Genomic DNA, 27,485 nt, shown 5'->3' with positions numbered 1-27,485 from the left:
CTGCTTAGTCTGCGAGAAAGAGAAAGGAGAGAGAGAGAGAGCGAGAGAGAGAGAGAGAGAGAGAAAGAGAGAGAGGAGCAAGGGAGACACACAGAGGTGTGTGTAACAGCAGTGTAGAATAAATCATGCAGGCCACTGCAGGCCTAGTTTCGGCTATGGTGGGTGCTGGTGTTGGTGTAGGAGCCTGTACAGAAATGTCAAATCAAATGTTATTAATCACATGCTTCGTAAACAGGTGTAGACTAACAGTGAAATGCTTACTTACGGGCCCTTCCCTACAATGCAGAGAGAAAATAGAGAAATAATAGAAAGGTAATAATACTGTAAATACACAATGAGTAACAATAGCGTGGCTATATACACAAGGTACCAGTTCCGAGGCAATGTGCGGAGGAATAAGATCATTGAGGAAGATAATGTACGTACATATAACTAGGACTAAAGTGACTAGGCAACAGAATAGATAATAAACAGAGGCAGCAGCGTATGTGATGAGTCAAGAAAGTTCAATGCATATAGTCCGGGTAGCCATTTGGTTAACTATACTGAACAAAAATATAAAACAGAACATGTAACTGTTGGCCCATGTTTCATGAGCTGAAATAAAAAAAATCCCAAAAAGCTTATTTCTCTCAGATTTGGTGCACACATTTGTTTACATACCTTTTAGTGAGCATTTCTCCCTTTCCAAGATAATCCAGCCATCTGACAGGTGTGGCATATCCCAGGACCTCACATTCAGCTTCTTCACCTGCGGGATCGTCTGAGACCAGCCACCCAGACAGCTGATGAAACTGAGGAGTATTTCTGTCTGTAATTAAGCACTTTTGTGGGGGGGAAATAATTCTGATTTCCTGGGACTTGCTCCCAAGTGGGTGGGCCTATGCTCTCCCAGGCCCACCCATAGCTGCACCCCTGCCCAGTCATGTGAACTCCATAGATTAGGCCGTCATTTATTTATTTCGATTGACTGGTTTCCTTACATAAACTGTACCTCAGTAAAGTTGTTGGGTTTATATTTAACTAACTATTTAGCAGTCTTATGGCTTGTGGGTAGAAGCTGCTCAGGGTACTCTTGGTTCCAGACTTGCAACAAAATCAAATCAAATCTTATTGGTCACATACACGTGTTTAGCAGATGTTATTGCGGGTGTATCGAAATGCTTGGCATCGGTACCACTTGCCGTACAGTAGCAGAGAGAACAGTCTATGATTTGGGTGGCTGTAGTCTTTTACAATTTGTAGGGCCTCCATCTGGGCCGTACGCACTACCCTCTGTAGCGCCTTGCGGTTGGAGGCCATGCCATACCAAGTTGCCATAACAAGTCAAGATGTTCTCAGTGGTACAGCAGTATAACCTTTTGAGGATCTCAGGGCCCATGCCAAATCTTTTCAGCCTCCTGAGGGGGAAGAGGCCCTATTCATGACTGTGTTTGTGGACCATGATCGATCCTTAGGGATGTGGACAGCGAGGAACTTGAAGCTCTCAACCTGCCCCGTCAATGTGAAATGTGCCAGTGATGAAGCAGAAAAGTAATGCAGGAAGCACATACGCACTGGGGAGCCTGCTGCCTGCCTCCTACATCGGCCTACACAGCCTATAGGACAGAATAACCTGCATCCAATATGCAACTGTTTGTGTACTGTACGTGAGTGTGTTTCTGCATGTCTCTGCAGGCTTTTCATGTGTACTCTCACTGCTATAGTACAGTACACAGGATCTCTTTATCTAAACCGGCTTATATAAAATATAGAGTAAGCTTTCGTCTGGTTACATGAAGCAAAATCAGAACAAACAAACAAATGTACTGAGTGAGTGAGTACCCATGGGGATGCAGGGTGGATCCCTATAACTATGTAATGTAAACAAGTCAATTCCCCTCTTATGAAGGATGCACAGGCTTCTCCTCCTGTCCCCTCCAAACACTCAGGCAGGAAACACAGAAGCAGTGAGTGGAGGGGGCCTGGATACAGAGGAAATGAGGTTGAGAGATAGTGTGAGTGGTGGAGTCCTCTGACCTCCTTATTTAAGGCATAGCAGAGTGGGTAAGACGGGAGGGAAGGGGGATGGGGTTAGGGGTGTAGGACATAGGGGGGTGAGGGAGAGGGCAACAGTTGCATTAGGGGAAGAGGGGACAGGGAGGAACAGGTTATGGTGTAATTGTAGTGTTTCTGGAGACAGTTGTCTGGAGAAGGGAAAAGCCTTGGAAGGGGTAAGAGGAAGGCTGGAATATAAGGCCTTGGGGAGGTCAGAGGTACAAATGAGCAAAACAATACCATCTGTACTAAAACAACCATTTCAAACCAAATAGCGTGCTTTATTCAATGTTATACAGTTGACACGGTACAGTACCAGGATAACAACATAACACAAGTCCAAATTCTGACATAATAATACGAGACGTTATTATTCAGACACACTTGAAGCCCATTCATTTAACTGTAACTAAAAATAAAGTCCCTGAATTAGCCTGTCTGTGTGAGTGTCTGTTACTGAACAACCATAAAATTACCTTGTAATAGGAGCTGTGTCATTACGTTGGGAGAACAGTAGCTGAGGAAACGCTCAGTGATCCTCTCCCCTCTTAGCTCAGGTTTATGAAGCAGCTAAGCTGACATGTTCATGAAACATAGACCTTTCATCTTGCATCATGTCAGAAACTGTGATAGTTATTGGTATAACTAAGGTACATCAGAGTGAGACAAATCTTTCTCCTCAGATTAGCTGGAATTTATCCAGAGAAGTGCAGTCCGCACAACAGGGAGGTGAAATGCAACTTTAACTCTTCTAATGAACAGCACACCAACCCGAATCACTGCAGGAGATGTGGAGCGATGGCACAAATATCTGAGCAGTGTGTGGATTCTTCCTCTCTTCCCCTCTCAAGTCAATGCCAATAACGACTGATACAGAGTTCAGGGTGTGGAATCATGACTGTGCTGCTCATTCTCCTCTTCTCACTCCTGGAATGCTTTCCATTTTTTTCTTCATCCTGGTGATGATGTTGACAAATGTTCAGTACAGGAACACCCACACAGCCATGTGCTGAGGTAAGCAGGTTAACACTGCCAACACACCTCTCATAGAGGTAGGAAGACACAGTCAGGGGTCTGAGTCTAGGTGATTCGGGTCACACGCAGGTCCAGGAACAGATGGAGGTGTAATGAGAGTGCTGTGTGTAGATTGGGAGTGTGAAATCTGACGCAGGTCCAAAAACAGCAGGTAGCAGGTACTGTCGGGCCATTCCAAACACATGGGCAGTCCAGAGGCCAAGTACTGGGAAGAGAAAACACGGGAGGGAACTGGGCAGGCATGTTCAGAGTGGTGCGCGCGCGTGTGTCACAATTGTTAGCGTACCTCTCCTCTATTATTCCTTGTCATCGCTTCATGATGTTGCCGAGACGTACTTTCTTTTCCTGCTCAAACTGCCGGTGGTCAACTCTCTGCAGGAAATTCTTTCTCTCCACATACCTAAAGCCCAACAAACACAGAAAATAGAATTACTAACACACATAAACATCCAGCAGGAGATATTACAAAGCAGGCACGCAAACACACTGCTCCTATAAACAGCCGTTCTGGGACAAGCATGTTACGCAAGGTCCTGGCTCATTGTTATAGTGAACACCTGATAGCATGTTAGCACTAAGTGCGCACACAAAAGTAAATTAGTTGATTAACAACTCTCTGGCTTATGACAAGCATCTTCGTCACACAAATGCAAATTTAGTTATCAATACCTCAACTATTCAAGTGTCAACTACAACAGTGTGATGAAGATGAGTGTAATGAATCCCTAGGTGGTAAGACAGAGGGGCTGTAAGTTTCCCCAATGGCTGTTTAACTCTTCTTACCCAGCAGGAGCTAGGAAAGTAGCTCTTCCCATATGTTTTCCTTTTCCTTCTCTCTCTAAGCACTGCCTCTGCCTAGCACACTAGGATCCATATCTCTACACACAAGGGACAGTTTGAATGAAATACATCACTGTACCCACAGTTATCCTCTAAACCCAAACCCGTTCCCAGAGATAGGAAGAAGCCAGCTCACACCCACCACTGGTTGTTCACTGGCCCTAGATCAGAGAGAGGGAGGCCTCATCACTGGCCCCCCAGTTATCCTCTAAACCCAAACCCGTTCCCAGAGATAGGAAGAAGCCAGCTCACACCCACCACTGGTTGTTCACTGGCCCTAGATCAGAGAGAGGGAGGCCTCATCACTGTACCCACAGTTATCCTCTAAACCCAAACCCATTCCCAGAGATAGGAAGAAGCCAGCTCACACCCACCACTGGTTGTTCACTGGCCCTAGATCAGAGAGAGGGAGGCCTCATCACTGGCCCCCCAGTCTGTGTGTGACCCCCGTGGGAGAGCCGGCCCAGGGCGTATCCCAACTATGGGGCTGTCTGGAGCTTCAAGAACAGTTCTGCGGCCTCCCAGCGTGGCCCAGTGGACCGCCTACTGCAGTCTCTTGCTCAGGCCCCTGGCCTCCGAACCCTATAGACTGACTCCCTCCACACAACCACATCCCTCCCAAAGAGATGGAAAAACACGGGAGAAATTGAGGTACTCGGAGAAAGCAGCAATTTAGCTGTCGGACATGTTGTATTTCCGAACCTTCTAAACTACGGTCTTTACTTCATCTCACCACTGTCTAGAGAGGCTGAATATAGAGTGAGACGGTCTCCTCTCTCATACCTTATACTGTAACACAGACACAGTGGTGGGTAGTGTGACATCTCTGCCTGCATGGTTATGAGCCTCCTCTACTCTCAGCAGGCAGTGACCGAGTTAATCATCCCAATGTTACTAGGGCTGCTCTTAGCAACGGGCAATGATGTCATGCTAGATTAGCATCCCCAAGGGAGTATGAACCCCCCAAGTGCCTAGCTCTAGTGTAGACAAAAACATGGGATTGGAGAAATTAGAGAGCTAGCTCCCACCTCACACTGAGGGGCGCTGGGTAGCCATGGAGACAGTTGCAGGCTGGGTAATTATAATGACTGTGTAATTATGATACCCCCAAGACATGCTAACCTCCCCTGCTATTGGGAATGGTGAGAGGTTAGCATGTCTTGGAAGTATGATCTTTGACCCTCTAACTTTCTCACCCATCATTATTAACAATTCATTCATAATTATCTGTAACCATGGCAGCATCCACATTAAATTAATGTAGAAGTGTTTAGGAACATATAATATTCTTAATTATAATATAAAGTGAAAAGACCATTCATTTTTATTGGGCACAAAATCATCTGAAACAACCAAAATGAGCTGCAAATGCATCCATCAAGTTTGTAGTGTGACAAACTTAATGTAATTTTTGCGTGCTAAGAATATGGGACAAAATACTAAACTTTTGACTACTTTATTTATAAAAATCTTTAATAATTTTGACCCCTAGCTTTTCAAAACAGTATTACTTGTTAAAATAAATCTCTTTCTCTGAACAATTGTATTAGTATAAAATAATATACACTGAGTGTACAAAACATTAGGAACACCTTCCTGATATTGAGATGCACCTCCTTTTGCCCTCAGAACAGCCTCAATTCATCAGTTATGGACTCTAAAAGGTGTCAAAAGCGTTCTACAGGGATGCTGGCCCATGTTGACTCCAATGCTTCCCACAGTTGCGTTAAGATGGCTGGATGTCCTTTGAGTGGTGGACCATTCTTGATACACACGGGAAACTAATGTGAGTGAAAAACACAGCTGCGCTGAAGTTCTTGACACACTCAAACCAGTGCGCCTGGCACCTACTACCATACCCCGTTCAAAGGCACTTCAATGTTTTGTATCGCCCATTCACCTTCTGAATGGCACACATACACAGTCCATGTCTCAATTGTCTCAAGGCTTAAAAGTCATTCTACAACCTGTCTCCTCCCCTTCATCTACACCAATTGAAGTGGATTTAACAGGAGACATCAATAAGGGATCACAGCTTTCACCTGGTCAGTCTGTCATGTTTCGAATGTTTTCTACACTCAGTGTAATTTCCCTTTTTTTTTGCAAACAATATAGTTCTGTATTTGAATGATTTATGTTATACAATCAGTATTGCTCATCTTTATCAACGATGTCAATCATTTCAGACCCCACTGTATATCACCTGACACCTCACAGTCACCACTCAGCAAAATATGGAGACCCTGTTGATGATGTCATGACTTCACCGTCGGCCTATCTGACAGAATTAGGTCATCTGATTCTGCGCCCATATTTTCCACCCAATCTACATATTACCACTTTGTTATAATTTGGTATCTTTCATTTCTCCGTCATATGTTCTGCACAAAGCAGGTCACCTTCCTATGGGGGAACACTTGAACTTGGCCTGTCATACGCCTCAAGGTGACTTCAGTTTACAGTGGTAGATGAGACAGACATATAGCATGCTGAGTAGTTGTTGTCTACACACATGACTTTTGAGTGCAACACTCCAGAGTTCCCCTCAGGTCTCACTGTCAGTAATGTCGGGCACTGATGTTGGGCCATTAAGCCTGACTCATAGTCAGCATTCCAATTCATTCCAAAGGTGTTCAATGGAGTTAAGGTCAGGGCTCTGTGCAGGCCAATCACGTTCTTCCACACCAATCTCGACAAACCATTTCTATGTGCACGGAGGCATTGTCATGCTGAAACAGGAAAGGGCCTTCCCCAAACTGTTGCCACAAAGTTGGAAGCACAGAATAGTCTAGAATGTCATTGCATGCTGAGGCGTTAAGATTTCCCTTCACTGGAACTAAGGGGCCTAGCACGAACCATGAAAAACACCCCAAGACCATTATTTATTCCATAACCACCTCTTCCACATACTTTTGGTCATGTTTGTAGTTGTATTTTATTTTATTTTTTAACTAGGCAAGTCAGTTAAGAACAAATTCTTCTTTACAATGACAGCCTACCCAGGCCAAACCCGGACGACGCTGGGCCAATTGTGTGCCGCCCTATGGGACTCCTGAATAAAGTCCGGATGTTATATAGCCTGGATGTATTGTATCCGTTCATTTCCAAGGTGGGCAGTGAATATGTATCTTTAGTGTACAGTAGGTGTTTGCCAATAGTCCTGTGGTTGGCTGCCCTGAAACACTCACATGTACAGAAAACACTCACTGCATACAAAAGGAACATAGGGCAAAAGCTTCTGTGTATGTGAGTGGTTTCAATAATGTGTCCAAAAAAAGATTTACAACCTGCTCTAGACTGTGTTTTGCCATCTCTGCTCATTAGCTTTCCTGTGACGCAGGAGGAGAATGGACCAGCAGCCAGGCTGCACGGCTCATCAGTCAGACAAAGATGAGGATGGAGATAAGAGGGGGAGAGAAAGATGGAGGGGGGACTGTTAAATGACTCATCTGTTCAACAGTAACCTTTAGGAAAGAATAATGCTACTGCAGGGCCTCTGACAGCAGAGGGAAAATCCTGCCTGTGCTGGGAGAGGAAAGGGAGATGGACGCCAGTGGAAGCCATGGGTGTCAGGTGCTGCTGGTATTCTGAGCAGGCATGCAGACAGACTGCTTCATAGCTACAGGTCAGGCAGGGGATAAGGCTGGACTGCTGCAGAGCTCAGTCACGAACAACCTGCCTATCATCACAAAGGACTTATATCATATCAGAGATGATATTAGACGTGTGCTGTTGCTCAGAATTAGTAGTAGGCTGGTGGATAGAGAAAGAATACTTTTGAACTGATCTATCAGTTTCCCTGCCTCTCTATGGTGGAGTGGTGTTGCAGAACACTATATTGCTTCGCTGGTACTATTAGAGAGAGACTCACCCTTCTTTGCCTCGGTTGTGGATGGCCAGCTCGTCCCCGATGCCCTCCTCATCCTTGAAGGCGTCCCAGTCCATCTTGGACTTCTCCAACGTGCTCATCTTCTGTTTCTTCCCCCCGAGGCGGTTCAGGATGCTGCCCATCCCTGCAGGCCTCTTCCCACTGAGGAGGACACATATGGACATTACACACTGACAGAGAATACAGACACAGGGCTGATGAAGCTGGCAATTTTCGCAAGCCTCTTCTTCAGAAAATGGGAGGGAAAAGGGATATTTGGAAGTTTCAAGGGAGAGAAATAAATGAAATCGCCACAAGCTCTAATGCTCACAATGAAGATAATGGAATAATGGGGCAAGGGAGTGAATGAGCAGAGAGAGATGAGAAAAAAAGGAATTGGGGCAGTAGGTAGGAAATAGGGATAGATTTCAGATGATAAAACCTAACAAAATAAAATTGCAGTTATTCTTCAAGCAGAGCATTTCAGCCCATCAGCTTGTTTCTTTGTGCAGCTGTTTGAACAAAGACATCAGTCCATTTTGAATCAGAAGAAAGTCATCCTGACACTGAGGTTTCGCTTGGCTGCACTAATGAAATGTTAAACGATGTGTGCTTAGAAATAGCTGAAGACATTAGACTGGCTCTCCTCTCTCTCCACCATAAGGGAGCCTAGCGGGAGGAAGGGGCCATCAGACCTTGGAGGGGGGGACTAGAGGGTGTCAAGGTTCCAAGAATTAGCACTTTCACACTCAGGTGAGTCATAGTGCAGGTCCCTTCAAGAGGAACAGACTCAAAATGTTTCACTATTGCTTTCCTCTCTGTGTGTGCATCTGTGTGTGTGCGTCTGTGTGTGCGCGTGTGTGTGTGCGCGCGTGTGTGTGTGTGCATGTGTGTGTGTGCATCTGTGTGTGCGTGTGTGTGTGTGTGTGTGTGTGTGTGTGTGTGTGTGTGTGTGTGTGTGTGTGTGTGTGTGTGTGTGTGTGTGTGTGTGTGTGTGTGTGTGTGTGTGTGTGTGTGTGTGTGCATGTGTGTGTGTGTGTGTGTGTGTGTGTGTGTGTGTGTGTGTGTGCATGTGAGTGTGTGTGTGTGTGTGTGTGTGCATGTGAGTGTGTGTGTGTGCATGTGAGTGTGTGTGTGTGTGTGTGTGTGTGTGTGTGTGTGTGTGTGTGTGTGTGTGTGTGTGTGTGTGTGTGTGTGTGTGTGTGTGTGTGTGTGTGTGTGCATGTGTGTGTGTGTGTCTGTGTGTGTGTGTGTGTGTGCACGTGTGTGTGTGTGTGTGTGTGTGTGTGTGTGTGTGTGTGTGTGTGTGTGTGTGTGTGTGTGTGTGTGTGTCAGTAGACAGTAAAGACATGGTGTGTTTAACAAGGGCGTCTCCTTTCTCAGGGTTTTTGTGGATCACCAGGAAAGGGAAGTGACACTGAAACGAAGGTCAAGAAAAGATGACATGGAAGCATACACCCATACACACACACCCACACACACACACCCACCCACACACACACCCTTACACACACACCTCCACCCACCCACCCACCCAAACAGCCTCCCGCTCTGAACATGTTGATAAGAACCCTGTTAATATAGAGTTCCAGCTCATTGGAAGTGTGTTGCAACAAGCTGCTCGTAATGTAATCGGCCGTAACAGGCTGCTATAAAATGACAAGGCAACGTGAGAATAAACACACTGGAAAACACATACTAATCAATCCAGCTGGAGATAGGGCCAACGACAAGCCTGAATCACTAACACACACTCCAATATTGTCAGTCATACAGTGTTACTATAGTATATTGCTATTTAAAGGGTGGTGGTGAATTTACAGGTACAGAGATAAGGAGGAATGAGAGGAGAAAGAGACATTTCTCTAATCCACACACACGCAGATACTTTTCTCTCTTTCCATAAAAAGGGTAAGGATTATTTGAAGAGAAGCCAGGCTAAAGTCTGCCTGACAGAATGCATTTGCCATCTGTGTCGGCGCTGTCAGCATCGTTCAGAGAGAGGAGGACGGCGTGCAACAGAAACGCGAGGGGGAATTGGACTTTTCTTCTACAATGTTTTGTTTGTCTGTCTTGCTGTGATTCCTTTCAGGAACAGATCCATTTCCTCCAGAATAGCAGAACGCCACACATACACGTCTTATCCTACCAACACGCAACACACCCAAACTCCCCTCCAGAATACACACCTCCTTAGTAATGTACTCAACTCAAATGTAAAATGACTTAAATGTACTCACACATATTGCCACACACAGACACACACCTGCTGACTGAACATGTCACATAAGCCCATGATTACAGACATCTTTCTGCCAGCTGTGTCCACTGAGCACTGTTCCCACAGCAGCCTAACATTGGCCAGACTAAACATCCAAACAGCCTAGTAGCCTACACATGCATGCAGCCATGCACATGTACGTAGACACACATAAGTGCATGCATGCACATGCGCTCACACACATACAGATGCAGGATCTTCATTTGACCTATATTGTCACAGCAAAACAATCATGCAGCAACAGGATTAATCTGCAATGTTGCTTGATAGGTAGTTAGGCTATTAGCTGGCCAATAGTAAGCTATATGAAAATTGCAATACTGTTGATTTAACTGTGTGTTAGTGTGGGTTTTCCTGCAGGAAAATTTGCAGCAACAAAAGGGTGATCAAATTAAGATCCTACATTTGTACTTGGCACACATGGACGGAAGCACACACACCTACACATGCACACATCGTTCTATACGTACAAAACAATAAGATCCATTTAGAATACAGTGTACGTTGAGGACAATTACATGGAGTTGAACAAAACAAACAGCTAAATGAATTAAGGTCACAGATCTAATATTGTTTTTCTTTTTGCTCCGATCCAATCCTGGCTCAGCACCCAAGACAGGCACTGCCAGTGTCCCAATAACTGCACTGCATCATTGGCCTCTGCTAAACACTGGGCTGCTGCTGCCCAGTCATGTGCAAGCAGCCAGCCTCAATGCAGCAAATTGAGCCTCAGCCTCTACAGCAGACTGCTAAAGCATAGAGGTCTATAGAGGTCAGATACACTATACTACTCCAGTGTTGAGATTTCAACATCTGTGTGATTGTGTCAAGGTTTGTGAGCCTCATTTGGGATGGAGAGAGTTATGAAGAAGGATGGAGAGTGAAGGGAAGGAGGGAGAAAGGCAGAGGGATACAGAGCAGTGAAGCAGTTCCTTAGTGAAGAGGCAGGGTAAACCGTGCAGCAATAGGTATACCTGCTCACAAACACACACGACTGTAATCCAGGCTCCAAACTGCTGTGACAGGGGATAAATAGACAATCAGGGCTCAACTGATAGTCATTCCAGCCTGTCCCCGTCCCTATGTGGTGGGCTGGGGAGGGTCTGGGCAGTGTGCCAGGCTGCAGCACTTAGCTCTCTATGAGCCTGGAGAGAATGTTAAACGCATGGACAAGGTTACAGCACAGCCCTCCAGCAGAGAGACAACCCATTGCCCAGGCTGCACGACCTCTTCTCGGAACATACACACATGGATACACGTCCGTCCGTGTATCCATGTGTGTATGTTCCTAGAAGAGGTCGTGCAGCCTGGGCACGCACGCACGCACGCACGCACGCACGCACGCACGCACACACACAGCTCTGCAACCTTAGTGGAGGAAGGAGGAGAAGAAGTGAGGAGCGGGGTGCTAAGAGATCCCCTGCAAACAGACAGGACTGTCATGGCCATCTCACTGAAGACCTCTCTGTCAGGAAACAGCTGTCATAAAGGCTCCTAACAACAAACTCGCTCTCTATTCTTCTACTGTTGCCTCAAAAGGAAATACATTCCTCCCCTCGGCCTCCCCACCACATTCCATTGTGCTGCACAAGGAATGTGTCCCCTTCTCAGGGAGGGCTGCCAGAGTGGGACTGACCCCAATCTTTACCCATAATAACAAACAAATGGACCACTAAGATGGATTCTTGATGTACTGTCAACAATGGGTGCTGATAGTTAGTTAGTCGAACGGCTGCTATGCTCTGTTACACTACAGACCAGGGAAAATCCTTTTCTCTGTGGTCCTCAACCTTCCCTTCTCTGTCCCCTGTTCGTGGCCCATCTCTGTTCCGTCTGTCTTATATATACTGTGAGGTCTGTCTGAGCAACGGGACAGGGAGATGCTTGGCTGACCAAGATATATCAGGGTATAAACATGGAGGAATTTCACTTTAATCGGCAACATTATACTCCATTTGGTTGGACTTTGTGTGCGCATGCGTTGGCTACGTGGAGAAGCATGGCTAGAGTCCAACCAAATGGAATATGGATAAAGTTCGGAATGACACAATTTCATGTGTACAACATCCAAAACCTGTATGACTATACTGAGAGCCGTTCTAAAAGGACGTACAGAGCCTTCACAAAGTATTCACACCACTTCACTTTTTTCACATTTTGTTATGTTACAGCTTGAATTAAAACATGTATTATATTGAGATTTGTTTGTGTGACTGTGTCACTGGCCTACACACAATATCGCATGACGTCAAAGTGGACTTGTGTTCATTTTTTACAAATTAATAAAAAATTCAGATCTGAAATGTCTTGAGTCAATAAGTATTCGACTCCTTTGTTTAAAAAGTCACATGATAAGTTGCATGGACTCACTCTGTGCGCAATAATAGTGTTTAACATGAATTTTGAATGACTACCTCATCTCTGTACCCCACACACACACAATTATCTGTAAAGTCCCTCAGTCGAGCAGTGAATTTCAAACACGGATTCAACCACAAAGACCAGGGAGGTTTTCTAATGGCTCGCAAAAAAGACAACTTATTGGTAGATGGGTCAAATAAAATAAAAAGCAGACATTGAATATCCCTTTGGGCATGGTGAAGTTAGTCACTGCAAAGATAAAGGCATGGTGAAGTTAGTCACTGCAAAGATAAAGGCATGGTGAAGTTAGTCACTGCAAAGATAAAGGCATGGTGAAGTTAGTCACTGCAAAGATAAAGGCATGGTGAAGTTAGTCACTGCAAAGATAAAGGCAAGGTGAAGTTAGTCACTGCAAAGATAAAGGCATGGTGAAGTTAGTCACTGCAAAGATAAAGGCATGGTGAAGTTAGTCACTGCAAAGATAAAGGCATGGTGAAGTTAGTCACTGCAAAGATAAAGGCATGGTGAAGTTAGTCACTGCAAAGATAAAGGCATGGTGAAGTTAGTCACTGCAAAGATAAAGGCATGGTGAAGTTAGTCACTGCAAAGATAAAGGCATGGTGAAGTTAGTCACTGCAAAGATAAAGGCATGGTGAAGTTAGTCACTGCAAAGATAAAGGCATGGTGAAGTTAGTCACTGCAAAGATAAAGGCATGGTGAAGTTAGTCACTGCAAAGATAAAGGCATGGTGAAGTTAGTCACTGCAAAGATAAAGGTGTCCGTCCTAACTCAATTGTCAAAGAGGAAGAAAACTGCTCAGGGTTTTCACCATGGGGCTAATAGTGACTTTAAAACAGTTCCAGTTTAATGGTTGTGGTAGGAGAAAACTGCTCAGGGTTTTCACCATGGGGCTAATAGTGACTTTAAAACAGTTACAGTTTAATGGTTGTGGTAGGAGAAAACTGAGGATGGAGCAACAAAATGTACACATGACCAAAAGTATGTGAACACCTGCTAGTCAAACATCTTATTTGAAAATCATGTGCATTAATATGGAGTCTGTCCCCCCTTTGCTGCTATAACAGCCTCCACTTTTCTGGGAAGGCTTTCCACTAGATGTTAGAACATTACTGCAGGAACTTGCTTCTACTCAGCCACAATAGCATTAGTGAGGTCGGGCACTGATGTTGGGCGATTAGGCCCGCAGTCGGCGTTTCAATTAATCCCAAGGTGTCCGATGGGGTTAAGGTCAGGGCTCTGTGCAGGCCAGTCAAGTTCTTCCACACTGAACACGGCAAGTCATTTCCATCTGGAAATGCTTTGTGCAAGGGGGCATTGCCATGATAAAACAGGAAAGTGCCTTCCCCAAACTTCCCCAAACTGTTGCCACAAAGCACAGAACCGTCTAGAATGTCATTGTATGCTGTAGCATTAAGATTTTCTTTCACTGGAACTAAGGGGCCTAGCTGGAACCATGAAAAGCAGCCCCATACCATTATTCCTCCTCCACCAACTTTACAGTTGGCACTATGCATTGGGGCAGGTAACGTTCTCCTGGCATCCATCAAACCCAGATTAGTCCGAGGGACTACCAGATGGTGAAGCGTGATTCATCACTCCAGAGAACGTGTTTCCACTGCTCCAGAGCCCAATGGTGGCAAGCTTTAACCTACTCTAGCCGACACTTGGCATTGCGCATGGTGATCTTAGGCTTGTGTGCGGCTGCTCGGCCATGGAAACCTGTTTCATGAAGCTCCAGACGAACAGTTCTTGTGCCGAAGTTGCTTCCAGAGGCAGTTTGGAACACGGTAGTGAGTATTGCAACCGAGGACAGATGATTTTTACGTACTATGAGCTTCAGCACTCTGTTGTTGCTCCTCGATGTTTCTACTTCACAATAACAGCACTTACAGTTGACAGGGACAGCTCTAGCAGGGCATAAATTTGACAAACTGACTGGAAATGGGGCATCCTATGACGATGTTGCGTTGAAAGTCACTGAGCTCTTCAGAAAGGCCATTCTACTGCCCATGTTTGTCTACGGAGATTGCATGACTGTGTCCTCGATTTTATATACCAGTCAGCAATGGGTGTGGCTGAAATAGCCGAATCCACTAATTTGAAGTGATATCCACATACTTTTGTATATATAGTGTAGTTACTCCACAATCCTAACCTAAATGACAGAGTGAAAAGAAGGAAGCCTGTACAGAATAAAACTATGACAAAAGATGCACCCTGTTAGCATTAAGCCACTAAAGTAAAACTGCCCAAAATGTGGCAAATAATTAAACTTAATGTCCTGAATACAAAGCGTTATGTTTGGAGCAAATCCAGAGGAGCAAGTCAGAGGAAAGAGCAGTTCCGTTATGCATCACAATGGTCCAATATAATCCAATCATAATAAATGTATAATAAGAGCAAACCATTAGCTAGTATCCAGTGATAGGCTATGCATTATGTGATTATGAATGTGTTTGGGCACCAGAGAGTGACAATAGAGTATGTTTAATCATATTTGCTAAAGGCTTTATTCAAATGCAGGCTTGACAGTTTGAATAGAGACCTTTAAAATGAGGCCAATTGGCTACCCATCCTGACTAAAATAAAACAAGTAAACAAGCCCATACAATCCTACTATCGAGCAAACAACAGCAATAGCAGTACCTCGAGCCCCACTCGGTCTTCCAACTGGCCTACAGTACAGTCCCTCTCTGTGGCGCAAGACTCGGGTGACTGAACTGATGCCAAGATGGACTACGCTGCGTGTGTGTGCATTCTGGCATGCCCATCTGAACTTTCCTCAGAAGATTCCCTCTCTTCCCCCATCTTTCCCTCTCTCTCACTCTCCACACCTCCTTTGCTCTCCTCATTTCTCTGTGATCTTCAAAGCCCGGTCGCGTAAGGAATGTGTTGCCAGGGGGCTGGTGGGTATCTCCTGCCCTGCCCTCCCCAGCCCTGGGTGAGTCAGTGAGTGAATGACAGCTCTAGGTTAGGGTGAAGGGGCTGAGGAGATAAAAGCCTTTTATACTGCTGCCACCAGTTCCTAACCTTGTACCAACCATCCTGATCTCTCAGCTTACATTATTTTTTGCTACACGGATAGTGGAACAGAATTTAAGCTTACGAGATCAGGACAGTTCGTACAAAGCTAAACTGTTCCCATGTTACCCTCTCATTACAAACATAGCAATGTGTAAAACTCAGACATAACCTATGGTGGAGAGGCACATCTGATAGCCTTGCTGAAACATAACATCATGACTGGTCCTTCACTTAGGTGCGATGACACACACACAACCTGACCAGTCACACACCTGGTACACTGCCACAGGTCTCTCTTTGGGGTCGTTCCACCTCAAAAAGCACAAGAAACAGGATTTCGCCACCCATCATCTCAGATTGTTCTGAAATCGTTTCTGTAGTTACTAACAGATACAATTAGCATTCCTGAATTATATCATTTAAAAAATATTTAAAAAACAAAACGTTTACCCCTTTTTCTTCCCAATTTCATGGTATCCAATTGGTATTTACAGTCTTGTCCTATCGCTGCAACTCCCGTACGGACTCGGGAGAGGCGAAGGTAGACAGCCATGCGTCCTCCGATCACTACCCAACCAAGCTGCACTGCTTCTTGACACAATGCCCGCATAAACCAAAGGCCAGCCACACAATTGTGTCAGAGGAAACACCGTACACCTGGCGACCGTGTCAGCGTGTATGCTCCTGGCCCGCCACAGGAGTCGCGAGAGCGCGATGGGACAAGGACATCCCTGCCGGCCAAACCCTCCCTCACCCGGACATCGCTAATTTGATCTCGGATAAATTAACTGATTGCACCCAGATTGGCCATTTTAATTTATAGAATTCAGATAATATTCAATAAATATAGTACCCAACATCCGATTTGGACCAAACGTCAGACATGAGTATTTTTTTTTTAAATGGTCAAAAGCCACCCATGTACCCCCCCACACCTGTTAAGGGAATTTTTATCAATGATGACTAATTATGTATACATTTCAATCAGGACTGACTAATCAGAATATTATTATGTTACTGTGAATGCACCAATTTGTAAGTCGCTCTGGATAAGAGCGTCTGCTAAATGACTTAAATGTAATGTAAATGTACTGTATATGTACTAATCCGAATACTATTATGTTACTTTATATGTACTAATCAGAATGCTATTATGTTGCTGTATATGTATGAGTTTTCTTTCTTGATCCCAGTGCTGAATATAATGTGTGTAAATGTGGTCAAGAGTTAGAACAATGACTGTCTGTTCCTTGGTAGAAATGAATGAACGATATCTTCAGACTGGCTAGAATGCTTATCTACACAAGAAGACCGTGGCTCATAAATTATATTAAATTGGTAGCGAGACGATGTGGGAAGGCTTGAGATACTGCCTTTGTACCAGGGTGGGAGAAGAGACGGGTTGGTACTGGAACTAATGATGTCATTTTCAGTTTATAACCTGTGGTAACCTGTATCGTGTTCAGTACTCTCGTGAATAAACTCTGCTGATTGACTTTAAGACTGGGCTCTGTCCATTATTATAGAATAAGGGTCTTATAAAACCTTTTGAATTGACAGAGTGTTTCATTTTAATTGGGTGTTAAAACATAAAGGAATTAAATTGCTCTAACAACACCCCAATCCAATCCCACCCCAAAAGCCAGTATATAGTATCAGTTCTCTATGTTTAACAAGTAGTATTTCCCCCTTGATCAGAGAAAGTGTCATTGAAGTCGCTTGCATTATTTACCATAAAGTACTTGTAAAGTACTACACAGCCACACTCTTTTATCCATTTTGCTGGTCTCTTGTATTTATACAGAACAAAAATACAAACACAACATGTAAAGTCTTGGTCCCATGTTTCATGAACGGAAATAAAAGATCCCAGAAATGGTCAATCTGCACAAAATTGCTGTGTAGAAATTTGCTTACATCCATGTTAGTGAGCATTTCTCCTTTACCAAGATAATCCATTCACCTGAATCATAGGTGGCTTGTTTCAGCTCTTTGTACCTAGTTATTGATACCATGACTTGTTTTGACTCATGTCACGTCTATGCTAATAAGGTAACAATTCCCTAGCTAGCTAACCAACAACTGTAACAAGTGCTAATTGTGCAAAATTCCTTATTTTTTCAATAAACATTTGGAGAATAAATATATTTGACATGTTGTTCAAATCTTTTGATTCCAAGCCAACCCCGTTTGTTTTGCCCCAAAGATGTGAACGCAACAAGCGACTTCAATTACACATTTAAGAAAATACAAAAATAAACATACCTAGATTCCTACATAGAGAACTGATACTGTATACTGATTGTTGGGATGGGATTGGCGTGGGTTGTGGGAGTCCGGGGTCCGGGGGGGGGTGATTCCTCATGTCTTACTCATTGGTAGGATAAAGTTTGGTGCAAATCGGATGATGGGTACTATATTTAATGAATATGATCGGAATCCTTTAAATACAATTTGGGTGCAATCAATTAGCTTAATTCGCAGAGATACAATTACATTTCAACAAAATCATCTTTCAGGAATGCCAATATTACCTGTTTCTAACGAGAGACACAATTTCAGAACTATCAGACGGTGGGTGTCGTGGCTTGTTGGAATGACATGGAACGACTCTCTGGCACTCCGTGACACACACTGCCCCTTCGGTCCTCTAACAGGAGCAGCCATAGCGTACCTGCAGCAGTAGCAGCAGTAGTTACCTCTGCTTTCTGCCTGTTGTGTTGTGTTCTAAGTGAATACATAAGCAGCATGTTGGTTAATATTTGCTCTCCCCTGATGGGTTTCTCCACAGGTGCCTCGCTCCACACTTACACACACTCACCAGCCCTCTAGCTCGCTGCCACACAGGCTATTTATACATGACAGTATGCATCTCTCTCTCACACTCACAATATGTGAGTGCTTCCTCTTCAGATTTTTCTTTCCATTTTCATCCTCTATGCTCATGCGTCTCTCTCTCCCTCCTCCATATGAGTCCCACTCAATATATCCCCTCTCAGTTTCTCTATCCCTCTTTCTCTTAAAATCCAGATGGTTTAAACAAATACGGGTAGAGTGCAAACTAGCCCAGAATTCTCCAGAAGACTCAAAACTATGTGATTCAGAAATACATCTCAGGCCAATTTAGTCTGAGGAACTGACATAAAAGCAGAGACACAAAGAACACCAGAGGTTAGGCTGGGCTGCAGCTAAAAAGAGAAATTAACTTCCGAGCGGTGGGCCTCCGTGTGCTGCTGCGTCTCCTCTTTCACCAGGCACTAACACAGACTAGGCCTGAATCAGGGGGGGGTTAGTCCTGACAGAGTAACAGAGTTTAAACTCCTCACTCATGATCCCTATGATGGGTAAAACACACGTGTTCCTCTGCTGTGGTTACCAGGGAGAATGTCAAATACACTGACTCAACAGGAAAGAGGGAGGTCAGGGGCAATGTGGCTCGGGCTGTGGGTGTCTCAGGTGTGTGTGTAGACATTGTCTGCCACACATTGGAAATACACATTTGGGATTACAGGATTGCACATTGGTTTATGGATGCTCTGCGATACTACAGACACACTCATATTGACACAATCACTGACTCGGCAACTTCACTGCAACACGTCTCCTGTAAACTACATGGAGAGTGTTTGTCATCTTTCTTATTCATACAACACTAAAACACTGGCTGCTTCTAACCCAGTGGTCAGCAACCTTTTCTGAGTCAACATCACTTTGAGTCAAAAAGCAAGCAGAGAACGACCGCTCAGATATTTTTTAAACGTGACTTAAAAAACATAAGCCAATGAAATATTAACCAATTAAAAACAGTTCTGAAGAAATAAGGTTTGTGCAGTAAGCTATAGGGCCAAAACATTATTGTTAGACACCTACTCATTCAAGGGTTTTTCTTTATTTTTTAACTATTTTCCACATTGTAGGATAAGAGTGAAGACATCAAAACTATGAAATAAACACATAAGGAATCATGTAGTAACAAAACAAGTGTAAAACAAATAAAAATATATCTTATATTGGAGATACTTCAATTAGTCACCCTTTGCTCTGATGACAGCTCGCACACTCTTTTGACCGGTAGTATACAGTTGAAGTCAGAAGTTTACATACACCGTAGGCAAATACTAACAGAGTAAAAACTCAGTTTTACACAATTCCTGACATTTAATCATAGTAAAAATTCCCTGTCAGTTAGGATCAACACTTTATTTTAAGTATGTGAAATGTCAGAATAATAGTAGAAAGAATTATTTCTTTCAGCTTTTATTTCTTTCATCACATTCCCAGTGGGTCAGAAGTTTACATACACTCAATTAGTATTGGGTAGCATTGTCTTTAAATTGTTTAACTTGGGTCAAATATTTTGGGTGGCCTTCCACAAGCTTCCCACAATACGTTGGGTGAATTTGTCCCATTCCTCCTGACAGAGCTGGTGTAACTGAGTCAGGTTTGTAGGCCTCCTTGCTCGCACACATTTTCAGTTCTGCCCACACATTTTCTATAGGATTGAGATCAGGGCTTTGTGATGGCCACTCTAATACCTTGACTTTGTTGTCCTTAAGCCATTTTGCCACAACTTTGGAAGTATGCTTGGGGTCATTGTCCATTTGGAAGACCCATTTGCGACCAAGCTTTAACTTCCTGACTGATGTCTTGAGATATTGCTTCAATATATCCACATAATTTCCTCCCTCATGATGACATCTATTTTGTGAAGTGCACCAGTCCCTCCAGCAGCAAAGCACCCCCACAACATGATGCTGCCACCCCTGTGCTTCACGGTTATGATGGTGTTCTCCGGCTTGCAAGCCTCCCCCTTTTTCCTCCAAACGTAACTAGGGTCATTATGGCCAAACAGTTCTATTTTTGTTTCATCAGACCAGAGGACATTTCTCCACAAAGTACGATCTTTGTCCCCATGTGCAGTTGCAAACCGTAGTCCGGCTTTTTTAATGGGAGTTTTGGAGCAGTGGCTTCTTCTTCTTATAGACACTTTACACCGGTTTCCTCCAGCATTTTCACAAGGTCCTTTGCTGTTGTTCTGGGATTGATTTGCACTTTTCGCACGAAAGTACGTTCATCTCTAGGAGACAGAACGCTTCTCCTTCCTGAGCGGTATGACGGCTGCGTGGTCCCATGGTGTTTATACTTGCGTGCTATTGTTTGTACAGAGGAACATGGTACCTTCAGGCGTTTGGAAATTGCTCCCAAGGATGAACCAAACTTCTGGAGGTCTACATTTTTTCTCTGATGGTCTATTTCTTTTGATTTTCCCCATGATGTCAAGAAAGTAAAGAGGTACTGAGCTTGAAGGTAGGTGTCGAAATGCATCCACAGGTACAACTCCAATTGACTCAAATTATGTCAATTAACCTATCAGAAGATTCTAAAGCCATGACATCATTTTCTGGAGTTTTCCAAGCTGTTTAAAGGCACAGTCAACTTAGTGTATGTAAACTTCTGACCCACTGGAATTGTGATACAGTGAATTATAAGTGAAATAATCTGTCTGTAAACAATTGTTGGAAAAATGACTTGTCATGCACAAAGTAGATGTCCTAACCAACTTGCCAAAACTATAGTTTGTTAACAATAAATTTGTGGAGTTGTTGAAAACAGTTTTAATGACTCCAACATAAGTGTATGTAAACTTCGACTTCAACTGTATACACACACACACACACACACACACACACACACACACACACACACACACACACACACACACACACACACACACACACATCTTTTAAAAAATATATAGTTTTCTTTATTACTTTCTCACTCTACCACCCCTCCTCTAATTGGAGTAAAGTAGTGAACAACAACGCTTAGGCTTCTACTTCCAGCTTATACATACTATATACATTTCACGGGCAGTCTATTTTACAATAGTTATATTTTGTTTGTTTTTACTCCTGTCCTTCCTCTAACCTCAAACATATATTTCTTTCACAAAAGTTCTGAACCTATATTAGGTTTTACAGACACAGTATGTTTTACATTAGTTATCTTGTTGTTATTAGTTGTTATTATTCCCAACATTCAGATCCATTCAACCCCTCCCATCTATCGCTTAACACCATCCATATTGGATTTCTATTTGTCATATATTTTTCAACTGTGCTGTGATGTTGACATTTCTATTCTCATAATTTCTAGATTGTAAACTAAAAATGTACATTTTTGCTAAAAGCATTATTATATCATTGATCGATTGAGTATTACTTTTAAGATCACCCAGTAGTGCTATCTTCAGAGTTAGCTCCACGTAAATGTTGTAATTCTTCAGCCATTCCTGGACCAGTGACCAAAAACAAGCTACATATGGACAGTACCAAAACAAATGATGTAATGATTATGTCTCTTCGCAGCAAAATCTGCAGAGCTGGGAAGGCTGTATCCCCCTTATATACAGTGGCTTGCGAAAGTATTCAACCGCCTTGGAATTTTTACTATTTTGTTGCCTTACAACCTGGGTTTGTATTATTAGATTTACACAACATGCCAACCACTTTGAAGATGCAAAATATTTTTTATTGTGAAACAAACAAGAAATAAGACAAAAACCTGAACGTGCCCCCCAGTCAATACTTTGTAGAGCCACATTTTGCAGCAATTACAGCTGCAAGTCTCTTGGGGTATGTCTCTATAAGCTTGGCACATCTAGCCATTGGGACTTTTTCCCATTCTTCAAGGCATTTCCCATTCTTCAAGACAAAACTGATCCAGCTCCTTCAAGATGGATGGGTTCCACTGGTGTACAGCAATCTTTAAGTCATACCACAGATTCTCAATTGGATTGAGGTCTAGGCTTTGACTAGGCCATTCCAAGACATTTAAATATTTCCCCTTAAACCACTGGAGTGTTGCTTTAGCAGTATGCTTTGGTTCATTGTCCTGCTGGAAGGTGAACCTCCGTCCCAGTCTCTAATCTCTGGGAGACTGAAACAGGTTTCCCTCAAGAATTTTCCTGTATTTAGCTCCATCCATCATTCCTTCAATTCTGACCAGTTTCCCAGTCCCTGCCAATGAAAAGCATACCCACAACATGATGCTGCCACCACCATGCTTCACTGTGGGGATGGAGTACCTTCTTTCATATGTTTGGGGAGTCTCCCACATGCCTTTTGGCAAACACCAAATGTGTTTGCTTATTTTTTTTCTTTAAGCAATGGCTCACTCTTCCATAAAGCCCAGCTCTGTGTAGTGTACGGCTTAAAGTGGTCCTATGGACAGATACTCCAATCTCCACTGTGGAGCTTTGCAGGTCCTTCAGGATTATCTTTGGTCTCTTTGTTGCCTCTCTGATTAATGCCCTCCTTGCCTGGTCTGCGAGTTTTGGTGGGCGACCCTAACTTGGCAGGTTTGTTGTGGTGCCACATTCTTTCAATTTTTAAAAGTGGATTTAAATGGTGTCTGTTAGATGTTCAAAGTTTTTGATGTTCTTTTTATAACCCTACCCTGATCTGTACTTCTCCACAACTTTGTCCCTGACCTGTTTGAATAGCTCCTTGGTTTTCATGGTTTAGAGAGTTCCCTGGTCTTCAAAGTACCGCTTGCTTGGTGGTGCCCCTTGTTTAGTGGTGTTGCAGACTCTGGGGCCTTTCAGAACAGGTGTATATATACTGAGATCATGTGACAGATCATGTGACACTTAAATAAAGTCCACCTGTGTGCAATCTAAGTAATTATGTGACTTCTGAAGGTAATTGGTTGCACCAGTTTTAAACTTTCTGAGAAGTAGCCATTATTTACTATTTTACACCTATGGCTACTATACATGACTTTAGCCCATTTTATAAGAGATTCTCCAAAATTTAAATGTTCCAGGCATTCATATATAAACTCCAGTCGTACTTTATCAAAAGCCTTTTCAAAGTCAGCTATGAAAAGCAGCCCTGGTTTCCCCGATTTTTCAGTGTTCTATTGTTTCCAGTACTTGTCTTACATTATCTCTAATGTATCGTCCATGTAAAAAAACTATAATGACTAATATCCAACAATAAATACCTTTTTAATTCTATGCACTATACATTTTGCTATAACTTTTGCATCACAACACTAAAGTGTAAGGGCCCTTCATTTTTATATCTTTATATTTACCACTTGTATCCTGTTTCAGTAATAATGAAATCAGACCTTCTTGTTGAGTTTCCGATAATCTACCATTTACACAAGAGTGCTAATAATGGTCCTCTGAGTATATAGAAAAAGTTTGGTATACCTCAACTGGTATGCCATCCAGCCCTGGAGTTTTGCAGGGCTTTAATTGCATCAAGATAATGAGTCTTTCTGTACAGCTGTTAATTTTACATTATAAATATAAACAAATCCATACAATTAACTTTGGTTAGAGGAGATGGAGGAGACTGAAATGAAAACATGTGCTTAAAGTACTTTGCTTCATCTTTCAAAATATAATTTAGTTAATCATGGGTAATCATGGGTGACTCCGTCATTTGTAACAAGTTTCAGTAAATCATTTAGTTTGCTTTATCAGGATAATAGATTACACTTAATATCTTTCTTGAATAAGTTCCTCCATTTATTTTGTTTTTTCCTTATTCTGATCCTCTATGGTACAGTTTTTATTGCTATCGATCTGTTCTGTTAGACCTCCGATTTCCTTTGTAAATATTGGCTCTTTTGACCTAAATTGCTTTAGTTTTAGAGCTGAGTACTGAATTGCATGGCCTCTAAAGGCACATTTAAAAGTGTCCCATACAATAAGGGGATCTGCTGTACCTATGTTGTCAGAAAAACACAGTTATAAATTCCTCTGTCCTAGTTAAAAACAAGTTATCATCCAAAAGGCTTTGATTAAATGTAAAAATATCCTCGCCATGTGGAATGTCAGTAAGAGTAATGTATATGCCAATTATCTGATGGTCCGACAGCATTCTGTCCCCCATCAACACTTTTGAAACTTTAGGTGCCAACAAGAATGACATAAGAAAGTAGTGGAGATGAATAGCTTGATTGAGCCTCCGCCATGTATATCTCACTAGGTCAGGATATCTAAGGCTCCATACATCCACTAGTTCCAATATATCCATGACATTAGTGATTTCCTTAAGAGCACGAGGTAAATAGTTTGTAGTGTGATTTCGTTTACAGTCCATTGAGGTATTTAAAACATTTAAAACAGTATTATAATCTTCCACCATAATAATTGTCTTGTATTGCTTGATCATTTATTATATATATATATTTTCAAAAGAAACTTGGATCAAAATGATTTGGTCCGTAAAGTTTGACGAGCCATATCTGTGTATGGTCCAATATCATATTTAATATCATTACCTACCTTGCGGATCTGTTTGGACAATTTGCACATTCCGATCAAAATTACTGTTAATATCATCACCCCTTTTGAGTTTCTTTGCCCATTCACCCCCCAGTCCTTTTTCCACACAACTTCATCTACATTTTTTGAATGAGGTTCCTGTAAACAACAAATATTATATAGCCTCTTTTTAAGCCAGGTAAATCTTGTTCATCTTTTATTATTATCTGCTAAACCATTACAATTATAACTGGCTATACTTATATCACAAATTACCATAATGAGATACAAGTTTCAAATCTATTTATCATAATATGTTTGTAAATGTACCATTAAAAAGTACCACATTTATTGAGTGTCCATATACAGTGGGGCAAAAAAGTATTTCGTCAGCCACCAATTGTGCAAGTTCTCCCACTTAAAAAGATGAGAGAGGCCTGTAATTTTCATCATAGGTACACTTCAACTATGACAGACAAAATGAGAAAAAATTAATTAATTAAAAAATGAATTCATTTAAAAATCCTACAATGTGATTTTATGGATTTGTTTCCCTCATTTTGTCTGTCATAGTTGAAGTGAACACCTACAGTTGAAGTCGGAAGTTTACAAACACTTAGGTTGGAGTCATTAAAACAAATTTTTCAAACACTCCACAAATGTATTGTTAACAAACTATAGTTTTGGCAAGTCGGTTAGGACATCTACTTTGTGCATTACACAGGTAATTTGTCCAACAATTGTTTACAGACAGATTATTTCACTTATAATTCACTGTATTACAATTTCAGTGGGTCAGATGTTTACATACACTAAGTTGACTGTACCTTTAATCAGCTTGGAAAATTCCAGAACATGATGTCATGGCTTTAGAAGCTTCTGATAGGCTAATTGAATCATTTGAGTCAATTGGAGGTGCACCTGTAGATGCATTTCAAGGCCTACCTTCAAACTCAGTGCCTCTTTGCTTGACATCATGAGAAAATCAAAAGAAATCAGCCAAGAACTCAGAGAAAAAAAGTCTGGTTCATCCTTGGGAGCAATTTCCAAACGCCTGAAGGTACCACGGTCATCTGTACAAACAATAGTACGCAAGTATAAATACCATGGGACCACACAGCCATCATACCGCTCAGGAAGGAGATGCGTTCGTACTTTGGTGCGAAAATTGCAAATCAATCTCAAAACAACAGCAAAGAACCCTGTGAAGATGCTGGAGGCAACAAGTACAAAAGTATCTATATCTAATGCTTGCATCAGTTACCTGATGTGGAATAGAGCTCTATGTAGTACTGTGCGTCTCCCATAGTCTGTTGTGGACATGGGGACTGTGAAGAGACCTCTGGTGGCATGACTAGAGCCTGTAGGACCCGCCTTGTTGAAAGTGCTGAGAAGGTAGAGCAGCGCAATATTATGGACAGACTACTCCCCATCTTAGCTACTGATATATCAATATGTTTTGACTATGACCGTTTACAATCCAGGATTACGCCAAGCAGTTTAGTCACCTCTGTACCTCTTTGTTAAGCGTTGCAGTAATTTCGGTCACTGTAGTAGCTGACGTGCATAGTGTTGAGTCTTCCACATACATAGACACACTGGCTTTACTCAGTCAGCTGCCCTGGGGAATTCCTGATTCTACCTGCATTATGTCGGAGAGGCTTCCATTTGGTATACTGATATTTGATTAGGATCCCCATTAGCTGTTGTAAAAACAGTAGCTACTCTTCCTGGGGTCCACACAAAACATGAAACATGACCTAATACAGCACATTAATAGACAACAGCTCAAGGACAGAATAACATAAATATTTTGTTTCTCCAAAAGGCACATAGCCTACATATCAATAAAAACACACATATCTAGCTCAAATAGAGGAGAGGCGGCTGTGCCGTGAGGCTGTTTTTTTTAAACCAGGTTTGCTGTTCAATTTAGCAATATGAGATGGAACGGAGTTGGCTCTATATAATGACTCTATATAATATCGTACGCTTTCTTGAATTTGTTCTGGATTTGGGGACTGTGAAAGGACCCCTGTTGTCATGTCTGGTGGGGTAAGTGTGTGTGTCAGAGCTGTGTGTAAGTTGACTATGCAAACAATTTGGGATTGTAAAGACATTCATGTTTCTTATAAAAAGAAGAAGTGATGCAGTCAGTCTCTCCTCAACTCTTAACCAAGACAGACTAGCATGCATAGTACTTAAATCAGCCCTCGGATTACAATGAATAGCAAGACATGCTGCTCTGTTCTGAGCCAGCTGGAGCTTAACTAGGTCTTTCCTTGCAGTACTCGACCATACGACTGGACAATAACCAAGACAAGACCAAACTTGAGCCTGCAGGACTTGCTTCTTGGAATGTGGTGTCAAAAAAGCAGATCATCTCTTTATTACAGACAGACCTCTCCACATCTTTACAACCATTGAATCTATATGTTTTGACCATGACAGTTTACAATTTAAGGTAATGAGAAGTAATTTAGTCTCCTCAACTTGTTTAAGAGCCATACCATTCATTACCAGATTCAGCTGAGGTCAAATACAATGCGCTTCTTTTTAGAAATGTTCAGGACCAGTTTATTACTGGTCACCAATTCCAAAACAGGCTGCAACTCTTTGTTAAGGGTTTCAGTGACTTCATTAGCTGTGGTTAATGATGTGTATATGGTTGAATCATCAGCATACATGGACACATATGCTTTGTTTATTGCCAATGGCAGGTCATTGGTAAAAAT

General features: G+C 42.5%; 1 protein-coding gene across 3 annotated transcripts in view; it reads right to left on the bottom strand.

Moving 5' to 3' along the window:
• Window positions 1–2,281: 2,281 nt before the first annotated feature.
• cfdp1 (craniofacial development protein 1) overlaps window positions 2,282–27,485 on the bottom strand; it is a 53,823-nt gene continuing 28,619 nt past the window's right edge. For 2 of the 3 annotated variants that reach the window (XM_035798648.2, XM_052474977.1), the window contains exons 6-7: window positions 7,784–7,942; window positions 2,282–3,472 (exon numbers count right to left, since the gene is read on the bottom strand). In XM_035798648.2, coding sequence (XP_035654541.1) covers window positions 3,379–3,472; window positions 7,784–7,942 — 253 coding nt within the window. In that variant the 3' untranslated portion in view covers window positions 2,282–3,378. The remainder of the gene's footprint in view (window positions 3,473–7,783; window positions 7,943–27,485) is intronic. The other variant, XM_035798647.2, reaches the window with a different exon arrangement.

The sequence above is a fragment of the Oncorhynchus keta genome, chromosome 22 (genome assembly GCF_023373465.1).
Source record: "Oncorhynchus keta strain PuntledgeMale-10-30-2019 chromosome 22, Oket_V2, whole genome shotgun sequence".
NCBI lineage: Eukaryota > Metazoa > Chordata > Actinopteri > Salmoniformes > Salmonidae > Oncorhynchus > Oncorhynchus keta.
This window is presented reverse-complemented; position numbering and strand designations above follow the sequence as displayed.